The following is a 14,274-nucleotide window of genomic DNA, read 5'->3' on the forward strand; positions in this document are numbered from 1 at the left end:
TTATAATATATATGGTCTAATTGCTTTGCTTTGTATTTAGTTTGTATAATTTTTTGTAGAGGTGGTTTACAAATCAAGCTAACTTATCATTATAATTACAATTTATGGTTAATATAATAATCATAAAATCAGACTCTAACATGATCATATTATTAGGAACAATAACAATGTGTTAAAAGTGTATTTATAACTCCAGAGGATTTCACTCAGCATGTTTATCTTATCAAATCTCAATTCACACGTTCATCACATTTATCACTAACTTTATGAACAGATAGTGACGATAAGACAAACAGCCTCCCCAGGAATCAGTGATGAAGAGAGCGCAGGTCTCCGTGCATCACACGGTCGCAGCTCCGCAGTCCAAACCATCATCAGTGTCATGATGTCAGTCTCCTCTCCTCAATGAATCCTCACAGGAGCTTGTTAATACATGGATAATAAGTTTGAAAATAAATGCTAATGAGCGATGAGTTAATAACTAAAACCTGCTTTGTCGTAATATTTAAAAAAAATTGGTATGACAATAAATGTTGTATAACTTTGTTTTGGTTCCGTTTGAGTTGCGCTGAACTACCTATATGGTTGCGGGCTTTCAGCATAATCTTTACTGACGGTATTGAGGAAACATTACGATTAATATAATATAGCGTTTAATACCTCAATTAATGTGAATAATTGTGAAATCAAGTAATCGTGACAGCCCTATAATGTGTATCACAGTCACATGAAAACACAGTAGTGCAGTTCAGTGTTTGTAATGGAGCAGTTGAGGTGATTACATTAATCAGCCATGAATAACACTCAAGTGTTTGTTACCACAAACCCTCGCATGAATCAAAACAAAGAGCTGTTCTTTATAAAGAATAGATTTATTAGAGCATTCAGCTGAGTGCGATTAAATACAACTTTCATTCAAAAAGTTTCATGTATCTGTACCAACTTCTGGTTTAGCTGAAAACATTTAACCTTTTGTCAGTTTACTTTTTCAAAGTACTCCTTGGATCCTTGCGGCGTTGGTTTGATCTGAAAAACAGATAAAACAAGATTAAGGTCAATTAATTACCAGGTTTCCGCTGCATCTAAAAATTTGAAAAACACATTCTCCAAATTTAGTTTTCTGTAAACTACATCCTCACTAATACATTTTATAAAAAAAATAAAAAAAAGGTTTTGAATGTGCTGCTAGAGTCGTCTGACGTAGCCCTGGAGTTCATATTTATATATAAATAAAATGAGAGAGCATTTTCAAAGTTCTTTGGCTTTAGTGGCTTGAAGTGTAGTGTGAAAGTAGCATTAGTTATTCCTCTTTAAACTAAACCATGCAGTGGATGGATGTGGCCTCAAACCACTTGTAAATAAATAATGTGAAAACTGCACAGTAAAAGTGTGAAATACATAATTCAACAACAGGTGCCAATGGGAACATTGATATCTTTGAAGAAGGACACATTGAAATGCTATTAGTGTGTGGCAGACGAGTGAACTCACTGTTGGGGACTTGGGGGTCCAGCTGGCCGGACACACTTCACCGTGAGTCTCCACGAACTGGAACGCCTTCACCAGACGAAGGGTCTCTTCTACACTGCGGCCCACGGGCAGGTCATTCACACTCATGTGTCTCACCACTCCAACTGGATCAATGATGAAAAGGCCCCTAAAGGACAAGAATAACCAAAACTGAAATCATCACCTTTCATTCAATTATACATTTATTCATTCATTCATTCATTCATTCATTTTCAACAACTCTACTCTTGAGGACAGCAGGGAGAGCTGAAGCCATTTCCAGCTGACATAGGGTGAAAAGGCAGGACAGGGAACAGGTCGTCAATCCATCACAGGACCAACATACAGAGACAAACACCCATTCACTCTCACATTAACACCTACAGTCGGAGAGAACAACTCCACACAGAAAGACTTCGTGAAAAACACCAACACAAGTGGTATAGGTTTGATATGATGTAGATTTCAATTTCAGTTTTTTGGTCTAACCAGGATCCAAACCAGTTTGGACCTTTTTACTGAGACAACAATGCTGGCACTGCAAACCAAATCAAGTCAACAGAACATTTTGTGAATTCTATGATGTAGTTTTAAGTAAAACAAAGTCATGAGCACTTTGGTCACCTGAGGTTGTTTTTAAATGTGCTACATAAATAAACTTTACTTGTTTGGTTCAATTAAAATGAAAGTCATCTATAATTATACTGTTGAAAAATAATGGCTTTTATGTGAACCCCTTAAAAAATACAAATAAAAGATTTAAAGATGACGTGCGAGTATTACTGTATGATTATTATACTGTGCTGTTTGTGACAAACATGTCACACAGAGCAAACAAATTACCTCCTTCATGTTGAGATTTGAACTTGAAGGCGAGTACATTTCAATAAAAGACTGGACAATGAATGGACATTTAAAAAAGCCACCAGCAACACTGATTAAAAGACTGATGGTCTCATGTTAGATAAACAAAAACGGACAGTGGCAAAGGATATTTCTCACAACTCCAAAAATACCTGAGGGCGATGCCTGGACCCTCCAGCAGAACACCATAGTCTCTAGAGACCTGCTTAGTGAGGTCTGACAGCAGGGGGATGTGGATGTTTCCCAGACCTCCAGTCTGAAGAAAAACAATTTACATTACGTTTTATTTGAAAGTTTATGTCAACAACACACACAGTGGATCAATCATTTACTAAAGGTTAATTCAAAGACTGGATGAAAACTGGGCACTGAGTTGAACCTTGCACCATTTGTCTGTTACTGGGTGATGATGCTGATCAAGTGTACCTTGCGTGGAGTGTTGATCCATGCCAGGTGGGAGAAGTGCGAGTCCACAGATACACCCAGCACCTCACAGTTGATGTCATGAAACTCGTTGGCCTTGTCACTGAATGAGATGATCTCTGTTGGGCAAACAAAGGTGCTGCAAAGTAACACAGACACTAGTTAGAAGGTGCTGCGAGTGAAATACTTCCTGGTCACAAAAAAGTAGGTTTTAGTTTCAATGGACGACTACACGTGTGAATGTCACTAATGGTACTCACAAATCCAGTGGGTAGAATAAAAGGACCAGGTATTTGCCCTTGAAATCAGCGAGGCTCATCTCCTTAAACTCCCCGTTGAAAACAGCTGTGGCCTTAAAATCAGGAGCAGGCTGAGTGACAGCAGGGGTCCATCTGCATGTGCCTGGTGCAAAAAAAAAGTCCAGTACTATTTATTTGTTATTCATTTGCTGAGTAAAACCAAGGCACAATTCTTGCAGATTTGAGTGCAGACATCAGTATGAACATACAGTATAGTATAATAACACTCCAAATCCAGTCTAATGGGTAAGGGTTATTTCTAAATAAGGTTGTATCATCTCACAGCTTTAATTCAAGGATCTGAGGCTACAACTTGACCACAAGAGGGTTTTGTACATACTGGTAGAGAGACAGGCTCTCTGAAGTGCAGGAGCAGTGAGGACTCCATGTTGACATGCTGCTGTGAGCTTCAGCCCTCCTGCTGCAACCCTCGCCTGAGAAAATGAGTAATACAGAGCGTTAACTTTTTCAAATTCAAAGTAAAACCATAGAAATAAGGATAGTTAATCCCTCATGCTTGAGCCAAGTGAGTAAATGTCTTCTTTCTTTACCAGCAACAAGTTGGAAGTTGTAATTTTAGCCAAAAATATATAGTCCAGTGAGCAAAAGTCATATACAAGGTTCATGAGGAAAGTCATTTACAAATGAAGTCACTGCAGTTGACACTGAGGCAGAAGCTGGAACAGTTTTCATATCAGGAAAGGTACAATTACAATGCTGTACAAATAATTTATTTTGACGAAGTTATAGTTGTTTCTGCACTCACTGTGATATTTGAAATGTAATAAAACTATAAAAAAGGTGGAAAAGAGCATCTTGTAGGTGACGGCCATTAAGTTTATACTCTAAATATTAGGGATGGGAATCGCCAGAGACACCACAATACCGTATTATCACTATATTTAAGTCACAATATGATATTATCATGACACAAAATATTGAGTATTTGTGAAATCATATATTGCAATATAGTCATGCAACAAGGCTAGTCAGAGTGAGCTATGGCACCATCTAGTGGACTGAAACATCAATTGATTTTTTTTTTAAAAAACGCTATTCCACAAACATGTGGAAAACAAAAAAAATCAGATGCTACAGAAATTGTTACTTGGTTGTCTCAAAAGCACCACGCAAAATATTGCGATATTTCACTGCATCAACATCATGCATAAGATTATAAGTGTTATACACATATAATAAGAAATACCAGTTGTGTATCCTGCATTTTAGGGTTTGGTCTAAAATATGTCATAAAAATGCGTATTTCCAAGTCCTTGAAATAATGTTTTTTTTTTAAGATTTCGTTGTTCTACACTCTTAGAGATAAAAGTGCCAAGTATCATATAAGGTTCTTCGGCTTGTCCTCATAAGAGAACACTTTTAGGCTCCAGGTAAAACCCTTTATTCTGAAAGGGGTTTTAAAGGGTTCTCTGGATCAAAATGGTTCTTACTGGAACCATTAGTGTTACCAAGAACCCTTGAAAAACCTTTGTTTTTCAGAAGCAAATGGTTCCAGGTAGAACCTCAGCCCTTGTAGAACGACCCTTTTGGAACCCTTATTTCTAAGAGTGTATGGAGCAAAGAAATCAGAGAATATGTCATTATAGTTATGTCATTATGCAATGCCATTCTTTCTAATAAAAACTACAGTTACAGATATCTACAATTCTGGATTTACAAGTCAAAATGACATCAGTTTCATCATAATTTAAGCTGAAGATATCTTTTATTATCCTGGGTTGAAGACATCTACATCGTCCCTTTTAGATATCTTGAAGTAAGTTTCAGATAGTCACCAGACGTCTACAATTACTAGTTACTGACATCTGCAACTGAATTCTAGAGATCTAAAATAAAGCACTATACACTTGTGGGGCCAAAGTGACGTCATTTTTTACTAGTAATGGTAATTCCATACAGGCAAACTTGGTGAATAATATTAAAAAGACTTTTGGACCACCATTGGACCACAGGCCACATATTGGGAAACCCTGTTCAAATGTGCGTCACATTCAAAATGACAGAGCCTCCGCGATGACACGTGACTATTATTAATCAATAACTGCCACGGACACTCGTCGCTTATTGATTCGTAGTTTAGCACCGATTATAAACAGTCAGGAGTTAACATTTGACTGTGGTGAAAGAGTTTGTGACATCGTTTGTACTCACAGAGGTCCGGAGGAGTCGTGCCATGGTGGCGGCCATCTTGAATGTGTCAGCGGAAGACGTTAATGCGTCATATACGACGTTTCAGCGACGCGAACTAAACTAAAATAAGGGGTGTGACAAAAAACAAAAGGACAATATACAGTGCACCTAACATGACGCGACGGCATTGTATTGTTTCAAAAAGTAAAATAAAGTGCAGTAGCCTACATGGAAGAGAGTTAAACCATGTGAACTACTGCTCACAGACACTTTCATCTTGGCAGAGATGGCCTCAGTGCCACAATTTCCATCTTGAAGTGAAAGTGGTTGTCAAAGAAACACTGCAAGAGATGTCTTTTCAGTGTTTAATGAAATATACTGTTTAGTTTTAGAATTATTTTCTTGATTAATCGAATATTTTTTTGTCCATAAAATACAGTTAAAATGTTGATCAGTGTTTATCAAACCTGTAACCTAGTTTTAATGATTTTATTGTCAAATGGAGCAAAGAAACCAGACAATATTCACTTTTAAGAAGCTAAAAAAAATCACAAAGCTTGTATTAATTGTTAAAAAAATAATAAAATATCTAAAATCGATTCATTCATCATTGCAGCCCTACTGATTACCTAAATGTTTCACGAATATTACATGATTTAAAATATATAGTTCTGGGCACTCAAAGTAAATGTATAATGTATTTAATTATAAATGTATTAATCCTGTTGGCAAATTTCCATATCACAAATGCAAATTCAATGGTTAAAAAACCCAAAAACTATTTGTGTCCCTGTTATCCATGAAGTTGTGCACTATATATTACTTTGATTTCTGGCCCCAATAACAAAAAGGCAATTAAGACTGTAAATATATTGTCCTCCTTTTCTTTTTCTCTTTAATAACATATGAGCTTCCCCTGGCAAAGTCTTATTTCCCCTGTTTGTATTGTATATGTTCACTAATGCAATATGTTTCTCTTAATTACATCTGTACTGTAAACCCCCTTTAGTAATAAAGATGCTCCACGGTGTCTTTTATTCTGGAAATCACTGTTTTTTTAAACATAAAGGAACAGGTACTTTTATTTTGAAATTTCCCCCATATATACCGACTGAAAAAAAGCACATACCAAGTCTTCCAGGCCGGCGAGAAATGTTTAAAAAATATTATGATTAAAACGTTTTTATTCTTGTTAGATGTTTTTTCTTATCGTCGACCTTTCTGTACAAAATAAATACTCGAAAGTGCGCCTACGTGCTCAATTGAGAGAGAACTACGTCATCAACATGCGCAGTCTTTCACTCAAGCAGCACTCTGCCTCAAAGGCATGACAGTGAACTGTAACAGTGCTCTATAGACTGTAGTAAAACAAGTGAGATAGTGATATTTACATGTAAGTTGTTGCTCAAATGGATCCTAATCTGTTGTACTGGAGAAGTCACGGTCAGGTAACTAACTGCTGTGTTTGTATATGCAGAGCATTATTATCATCAGTGATGAACAACTGTGTTTACATCTGAACACCTTCTCTTTCAGTCTTTCCTCAGCCGAGTACAAATCTGGTTTAATGTCCTCGATCCAACCGTCTTAATCGCCTCTAATGTAAGCAGCAGCCACTGCAGTAATCTGTCACTGTGAAATAAGTCATTAGTACATGTATAAAAGACAACTAATGATGCTGTTCTCTTTAGTCTGAAATAGAGAAAGCTCACTCTCTGCTTGGAAGTGAAGAGAAAAGTGAAAAGGTCAGGTTGATTTTCTTGCTTGATGGAGATTCGTCTGTCATGTGACCACGTATTGATTTAAACCTCTTTGCTCTTCTTTCTACAGGATGCAACTGCTCTGACTCTTGCTCTTGTGAGTAGAAGAAACACAAAGACAAACAGTGGTTTTAATATTTGCTAAATTGAAAATAATTTACTGAAATGTACAGTTGTTTACCGTATTTAAAATAGCACTGTGCTATAATATCATCAAATACTTGAACAAACAGAACTAAAATTATTAGGGTCCAACGACCTATTGGAATTCCTGGATTATTCTTTTTAGCCACTAAATGTCGGTGAAAATCAGAACTGGCACATTTTTCATGAAATAAGGGAATATACGTAAAAATGGTGACCATTTATTTTTTAATCGAAGGGTGTATGTGTTTAAAAACGTCTACGTGTTTATGCTCTGTGTTTGCAGTCATCTGTCCATGCTGATTCTGGAGCTGTTCTTCCTCTAGTTTTCCGCCCTGCAGGTACATAATCACCATAATCATTCTGTGGGCAAGAGTAACATTTAAAACAATCAAACTTTATATCAAGGGGTGTTTGTAGTGCTCTTACAGGAACCGTATTGGTATTACATGATAGCATGGTTAGCAAGAGACTAAAATGTCTTAACATCAAATATGATGAGACAATGATCACCTGTTATTAGCTGAGTTCAGAACTTGTGCATACTGGTCATTCACATCTTGCCCTCATTTATTTTATTTTCCTTTCAGCATTATTTCCACTATCAGCCCCTTTGGTACGTGTGTGTGATCCAACAAATATTTAATGACGGTTTATCCATAATACTGTAATATATTAAAATATTATCTTTTCGTGTTTTATTCATTTCAGGTTGTTGCCACATTTTTTCCTCACGCCACTGTCAAACCAGCTCTGTTTTGGCAGGTAAAGAAGCCCATTTGTCATTTAACACTATGTACGTAAAAAAATAAAATATATATATATATATATTAATACAACTATTCTCTTAGTTTATGCTGCAGAGCTACATGGTTGGGTTCAACTATGCAAATAGAAATTCTTCATCAGAGCAGCAGGTAAATGTCCTGATTTCTTGAGATCTCCAAGTGTGTTCACCTAACAGAACCACCCAAACAAAGACTTCCTTTGTTAATCTTCACTCTCTTTATCTCTCTCCACCAGGGGAAGGCGACGCATTTGAAGCACCTCATTTTGACCGTTGCAACAGTGTCCTATGCCACATGTGCAGGGGTGTGTATGTCTGTGTGTGAGCCGATAGTGTTGCTGGCTGTTCTTCAGTGTTAACTAGTACGTTTTTCATTTAAGTGAACGTTTAAGAAAAAAAAAGTTCCCATCTTCTGTTTCAGGCCCTTCCTCAAATTATCATTAACCGACTCCGTATAAAAAGTCCACCAGTCCAGACTTTCTTCAGGTCACTGTTACCGGTGCCACTCTCCGGTAAGGCATACATGATTGTATGTCATATATATTCTGTCATGACAGATAAGACCTTTTACACTGTTATTTAAACTCTCCAGCTGCTCTGGCCCTATTCAGCGTCTTCACTATCAGGAGTGAGGAGTCAGAAACAGGGATCCAAGTGTTTGATTCCATTGGAAATCCAGTTGGCGTCTCTAAAGCAGCAGGAGAGAAGGTTTTGTTGTTTTAAAAAGGGAGCTTAAACTGCCTCCTTAAAATCTTGCAGTATTAAATATGTTTTTCTTTTGTTTCAGGCTGTGAGGGAAACAGCGTTGTCCAGAGCAGCACTGTTTGGTACAACTGGTGCTGTTCCTAGTCTAATGTTTTTCCTTTTGCGAAAGTGAGTTACGTTTGAATTGAAATTTTGGTCAAAGGTGTGTGGACAAAGGTACCACAGCTAAGCACTAAATGACTTTTCTTTAACAGGACAAGACTTCAGAGGAAGTCTCTGCTGGCCGCTCCTCTACATAACATGAGCATTGCGTTTGTTCTGGGCCTGATGATCCCTATATCGTTTAGTCTCTTTCCACAACTAGGAACGGTGAGATTCACGAGTCCTTCACTCGACTGTCGTTGTTTGCCTGTGACGACCTCAGCTGACACACTGACCTTTTTCTTACAGATAAAGAGGGAAACGTTAGAGGAGGAGCTACAAGCTGCAGCAGTGGACGGACAGTTATTCTATCACAGAGGAGTCTGAGTCAAACACAGTAACAGCTGAATATTAAATCCATGCACATTCTGATCAGGAATGTATTTACTTTTAATATTATCTGTTTTCACAGATAGGAAATGTTATCATCAATTCATGAAAATACATCAAGCACTTGTGTGTGTATTGCACTCTAAGTCTTAGTTGGCACAAAACCATCGTCTTGGCAATGTGGCTGAAAATTTCCTCGACAATATTGCATTCATTAAAAAAAGAAAAGAGAGAGAGAAACTGGACAGAAGACACATGTTATGTTATTTAAATCAAGGTGACATGGAATCATCATGACGCGATTAGCTGTAGATTCACAAAAAATGATGATTAGATCATTTGTAAAATACAAAATATGACATTGTGTCTGTGAGTTTGGGAAGCATCTGAAATGTTCTATCTGATGTACCGGCTTAAAAAAAAACAAAAAACATTTGTTATTTAGTTTATGTAGTCCACAATTACTAATAGATTTATCCAGTCATCAACAAATACCATAAAAAGTCCAAAATCAACAGTCTGTCTTTTACCTACAAGATTCCCTCTGGAAAAAATAATTACAAATAGTTTTTTTTGTTTCCTTAAACATCTGGGTACTGTAGTTTTAAGAAAAGCTTCTCAAAAGCATCCACCAGTAACTTTGCCCTCATTAAAATATAGTAAAACCAATAATACCTAATCAGATATTGATGACACAGTCATTTGGTTTTGGTCTTATCATGGGATTTGTTGGCTGAAAGAAATATATAAAACACTGTCAAACATAAACGTTATTTTGATGGTAGTCTCGTATAAGTCTCGTCTCATATTAGCATAAAAGTGCGAGCTAAAATGTAATACTGGTGACACTTTCCTACTCGACACAAAATGTTACTGTGAGAGTCTGCACATGCCTTTTAGAAAAGTAGTAAATAGCCAGACATTTACAAAAGAGCAGAGCCAGAATCCGATCAGAGCCAGGATGGCGGTGTCGTCATCCTCAGCAGGAGCATCTGAAAACAGGTCTATATCCTTAAGAGTTGCTCAGCAGCTGCAAGATGAAACAGGAAGTTCTCTGTCGCAGCAGGGAAATTATGCTGCTTCAAACCTTCCAGTGTGATTTTAGAGTCTTCACACTTGTCAGCCAGGGCGAGCAGGTTGGTGAGGATTTCTTTGGTCTTAACAGAGATGTCCTGTGAATTAAAGAGTGGTCGTCATGCTAGTTTTTCCTGGAAAAACGTGAGTGTGGCTTGTAAACAGAAGTGTCCTCACCTTAATCACCTGACTGTCTGACCTCTCTGGGTCCTCGGCCGACTGGACGATGAGGTGACCGACCTCCTTGTGCAACTTCCCCATGGCCATGGCCTCTGTGGTGGGATAAGAGCGTGTAACTCTGAGGTTAATGTTGTCCTACACTCAGGAATCAACATGCTTTCTCCTTCATTATACTGTACCTTTAGCACTCTGGGACACTGTGATGAAACTGTCAGGGAGGTTCACATACACATCAAACAAGTCCGATCTGTTACTCACTTCTGGATCTACAAATCCTGCTATATAACCTGTGAAGTACAAACATGTGGGTGGATAAAAGAAGAACACACTTGTGCACCATACAGTTAACAAAGATGTCATCTCTGTTGTAAGGTTCCCATTTAGAGGAAAATAGACGATACAGTATTGTAGTCCAGTGTGATTGACAGCTAGTGTTATCCAATAGGTGGCTGGTTGCAGATGGCGTGTGAAGTGTCAGACAAATCACAAATCAAATAAACCAGGAAGCAGCCTCACCTGGACAATTTTGTAAATCCTCCAGTTCAGTATCACTGAGGTGCACGTACGGGTGCAGGATGGACCAGTCTTTCCTGTGCCAAGTCAGTGCCGGCAGAACTCTTGAAGGGAAACAGGAGAGTGATCTCTAACACCAAGATTACACTTAACATTTGAACCCACGTGTGAACGTCAGAAGTCGCAAGTTTACCTCGTAAACTCTAACAGCGCTTCAATTCGAGGGTGATGAACAACGATCCTCTTCTTCAGCATTAGCGCAGTGTACAAGATGATGGTCTCCATACCGAACTGAGACACCACATCTGAGGAAGAGCGAGTAAACTGGATGAATCGCTTGAGGAAGAAGAAAGAACAATTTTCTTTCTTAGAGGAAATCCGGGTTGTTTTCCGAGTTAAACTTCTTGATTGCCTTTTGTATTTAGTATTACAAAATAAAATGTCAAATCAATTAAATCAGTCTGAGTAGAATAATGATAATAACAAAAATATCTGTTAGTTTAACACACACCTAAACTTACATGACGTGCTCCTTTACATTGGACGCAACTAACAAATATTCTGTAGTTCATCAGCTAATTATTTGTTGATTGGTCAACTAATAATTAAATCTATGAATTATGAAATTCATCAGCCAACTTCTGATTCTCTATTTAATCTAAACCCCAGTACAAATCCCAAAGAAAAATGTTTGCATTTAAGAAACATTTGAAAATGATCAAGTTGTCTCAGACTTGCCTTTAATTGAACCGGCCAAGTACGCTTTCCGAACATCATAGTCCTTAATGAGAAACGATCCGTTTTCATCACTCTGACAAATCCCCTTAATGAGAACAGTGAGGTAAGCCTCCATCATCTTCACTGGTGTGCCGTGTTTGATGTACATCCTGAAAATCAATGAACATTTAAACACACCGCACTAGTGTTGGCAGCGTGACCCAGGAAATAACCTAGAGCTTATGTTTTTACAAACACATTTACCTGCAGAGTAACCTGCTGAGGGCAGCATACTTCTCTGGGTTGAAGTCTTTTGCTGTGACGACTGTTGAAAAATGAGTGACCTTGAAGAACGAAAAAAAATAAAAAGACAACAAAACATACATTTGTAATACAGTTCTTATTTTATTTATTAAAGAAGAAACAGCTGTTTGTTTTAGCTTCTTTAACATGGGAGTCTTAATGAGTGTTTTGTTCGTCATTCAAGGTAAATTACTGGCAGTACATTGTTGACGCTGTACCTTTTTTAGTGCTGTAGGCTCCTGCACCTCCACTGTGGTGATGTAGTACCAGGTTCGACAGAACTGACCAAACACAAACGTGTGGAAGTCCCGGCCCTGCTGCGTCAGACAACACTTACCGAGCAGGACTTGTCTCAGGCGTGAGTCCACAGAGGGATAGCACCACACCCACAGTGTGTCTCCATTCACATCTTTCTCTGGGAACAGCAACAAGGAAACACAGAGAGTGAACATCATATATTTACTTTACGGTGCTAAAAGATGGACAGAGAATCGTGGACAGATGCTCAGGAGGATCCTACGATCAAACTCATGAGTTGTGCATTTAACCAAGAAACTCTTTCAGTGGCAATGCTCAGCTGACAAACATGGTGAAAACAACTGTTAGCATAAAAAAGATTAGCTCCCCATTAAGACACAAAAGTCTAAATATTAAAATAATGCTATATAATAATACTGAATATAAACATGTGTCAACTTTGGAACAAGGTCCTTTCTGCAAGGAGTTTGCATGTTCTCCCTGTGTGTGCGATATGGGGATTAGGTGAATTGGTGAGTGTAAGAGTGTGAGTGAGTGAATGGTTGTTTGTCTCTATATGTGGCCCTGTGATGGACTGGCGAGCTGTCCAGGGTGTACCCCACCTATTGCCCAATGTCAGCTGAGATAGGCCCAGCACCCCCCGTGACCCTCCGGTGAAGGATAAAGTGGTAGATAATGGATAGATGGATGGATAAACATGTGTCAACATATGTTCACTGAATATGATCTGGCAAATGTTACAGACGAGTGTAAAACAACTTCTCATTCATCCCAATGTCGGTTCCACTACTCAGCAAGATTCTGACATTTGATTCTATGTTTAAGTCTGGAGATTTACTCTCACCTGCTACTTTATTAGGTACAAAGACCTCTTGCTTAAGTGGCAGGAGTGACACCTGGTTAGCTCCTCCGCATTGTAACCCATCTGCTTCAGTGTGTTGTATTTTCACAGACAGTTTTCTGCACACCTTGATTTTGTTTATTTGAGTTACTGTTGTCTTTCTATCATCGTGAACCAGTCAGACCATGCCACATTTAACATCACTTTAATTTCCTTTCATTCTGATGATCAGTTTGAACCTGTGCAGGTCGTTTTGAACAGGTGTGCCTAATAAAGTGGCCGAGGAGTGTATTATTTTTCACTTTGAGTTGCACATTTTTAATACATTGTTTTACAGATATACGTGCTTTAATGTCATAGCTGCAGATAACTCCAAGTGAAGGCAGCTAGTTTGGAACTTTTTCACCGAGGAAAAAAAAAGGCCTTGTGGGGAACAATACCTCATTGCACACATGACATGTATGAGCAGAGGGTGATGGGACACTTTTGGGTCACACTGGGATCATGTGACTCTCCTGCCGGGTAAAGTCCCTGCGACACCAGCTTCGCTTCTTCCAAGAAGCGATAAATTACCCGTGAATGTAAACTTACCGATTAAACCGACGCTTGACATAAGCTGCGTTTCAGTTGTTGCCATATTCCATATCTGAAAGAGTTCATAATAACCACGAGTTAACAGGAGAGAAACCCCTCAACCACGTTCCTTTGTGGACACAAGTGTAGCTGTGAAGTACCTTGGTGGTTCTCGCTGCGTCGAAATATCAAAATGTAATCCAGAACAAATTAACAGAGACAAAAACCAATGTTTAAACTCTGTCGATTATCCCGCTGCTGTCAACAGACTCCCCTCTCTATACTTCCTTCTTCCGGGATTAGAGGTTTGAGCGTGAGGAGGACACAACCAATCACATCTCGCGATCTACAGGAGTGATGGTGCATTCATGGACTAAGGTATGTCAGAATTATTGAAAAACAGACTCAAAATATGTTAAATGCTAATAAATCCGGGTATTTATTTTTGTTTTAAGACCACTAAACACACGAAACACATTTCAATTATGTGTTTTTAGTTTGTTGTTTTAGAGAGAATGCTTAAATTATTATCGCTAATCTGCAGTTAAGCATGAGATCAGCGCCGAATAGACATTTTACGGGGGTTACGTGAACGCACCGCCGGAGACAGCATACGGGAACTTTATACAGCCGGAGCTGCCA

At 38.4% G+C, this 14,274-nt stretch overlaps 3 protein-coding genes across 3 annotated transcripts; 1 reads left to right on the forward strand and 2 right to left on the reverse strand.

Annotated features, from left to right (window-relative positions):
• Positions 1–855: 855 nt before the first annotated feature.
• prdx3 (peroxiredoxin 3) lies at positions 856–5,304 on the reverse strand. The gene is made up of 7 exons (XM_083898207.1): positions 5,268–5,304; positions 3,436–3,529; positions 3,057–3,198; positions 2,800–2,935; positions 2,526–2,629; positions 1,492–1,657; positions 856–1,026 (listed from the first exon to the last, which is right to left on the reverse strand). Exons 1-7 carry the CDS (start codon positions 5,301–5,303, stop codon positions 976–978), a joined length of 729 nt encoding a protein of 242 aa, XP_083754333.1. The 5' UTR covers position 5,304; the 3' UTR covers positions 856–975.
• Positions 5,305–6,559: 1,255 nt separating this feature from the next.
• sfxn4 (sideroflexin 4) lies at positions 6,560–9,515 on the forward strand. The gene is made up of 14 exons (XM_083897669.1): positions 6,560–6,694; positions 6,783–6,848; positions 6,938–6,991; positions 7,077–7,103; positions 7,437–7,491; positions 7,741–7,766; positions 7,862–7,915; positions 8,002–8,067; positions 8,174–8,242; positions 8,359–8,449; positions 8,530–8,645; positions 8,725–8,810; positions 8,897–9,011; positions 9,093–9,515. Exons 1-14 carry the CDS (start codon positions 6,656–6,658, stop codon positions 9,168–9,170), a joined length of 942 nt encoding a protein of 313 aa, XP_083753795.1. The 5' UTR covers positions 6,560–6,655; the 3' UTR covers positions 9,171–9,515.
• A 373-nt stretch (positions 9,516–9,888) lies between these two features.
• dennd10 (DENN domain containing 10) lies at positions 9,889–13,930 on the reverse strand. The gene is made up of 10 exons (XM_083897262.1): positions 13,794–13,930; positions 13,651–13,705; positions 12,179–12,375; positions 11,922–12,001; positions 11,679–11,827; positions 11,134–11,245; positions 10,944–11,044; positions 10,607–10,714; positions 10,425–10,519; positions 9,889–10,345 (listed from the first exon to the last, which is right to left on the reverse strand). The coding sequence occupies exons 2-10, from the start codon at positions 13,694–13,696 to the stop codon at positions 10,178–10,180; spliced, it is 1,056 nt and encodes a 351-aa protein (XP_083753388.1). The 5' UTR covers positions 13,697–13,705; positions 13,794–13,930; the 3' UTR covers positions 9,889–10,177.
• Positions 13,931–14,274: the final 344 nt, after the last annotated feature.

This window comes from Microchirus variegatus (genome assembly GCF_963457635.1).
Source record: "Microchirus variegatus genome assembly, chromosome: 11".
Lineage (NCBI taxonomy): Eukaryota > Metazoa > Chordata > Actinopteri > Pleuronectiformes > Soleidae > Microchirus > Microchirus variegatus.

Coding starts and splice junctions, on each gene's coding strand:
- prdx3 (XM_083898207.1), bottom strand. CDS start 5,303: ATGGCCGCCACCATGGCACGACTCCTCCGGACCTCT. Junction 3,530..5,267: donor CACGACTCCTCCGGACCTCT/GTGAGTACAAAC, acceptor TCATTTTCTCAG/GCGAGGGTTGCAGCAGGAGG. Junction 2,936..3,056: donor TTATTCTACCCACTGGATTT/GTGAGTACCATT, acceptor GTTACTTTGCAG/CACCTTTGTTTGCCCAACAG.
- sfxn4 (XM_083897669.1), top strand. CDS start 6,656: ATGGATCCTAATCTGTTGTACTGGAGAAGTCACGGTCAG. Junction 7,492..7,740: donor TCTAGTTTTCCGCCCTGCAG/GTACATAATCAC, acceptor TTTTCCTTTCAG/CATTATTTCCACTATCAGCC. Junction 7,916..8,001: donor AACCAGCTCTGTTTTGGCAG/GTAAAGAAGCCC, acceptor CTATTCTCTTAG/TTTATGCTGCAGAGCTACAT.
- dennd10 (XM_083897262.1), bottom strand. CDS start 13,696: ATGGCAACAACTGAAACGCAGCTTATGTCAAGCGTCGGTTTAATCG. Junction 12,376..13,650: donor GTCAAGCGTCGGTTTAATCG/GTAAGTTTACAT, acceptor TGCTGTTCCCAG/AGAAAGATGTGAATGGAGAC. Junction 10,715..10,943: donor GGATTTACAAAATTGTCCAG/GTGAGGCTGCTT, acceptor TGTACTTCACAG/GTTATATAGCAGGATTTGTA.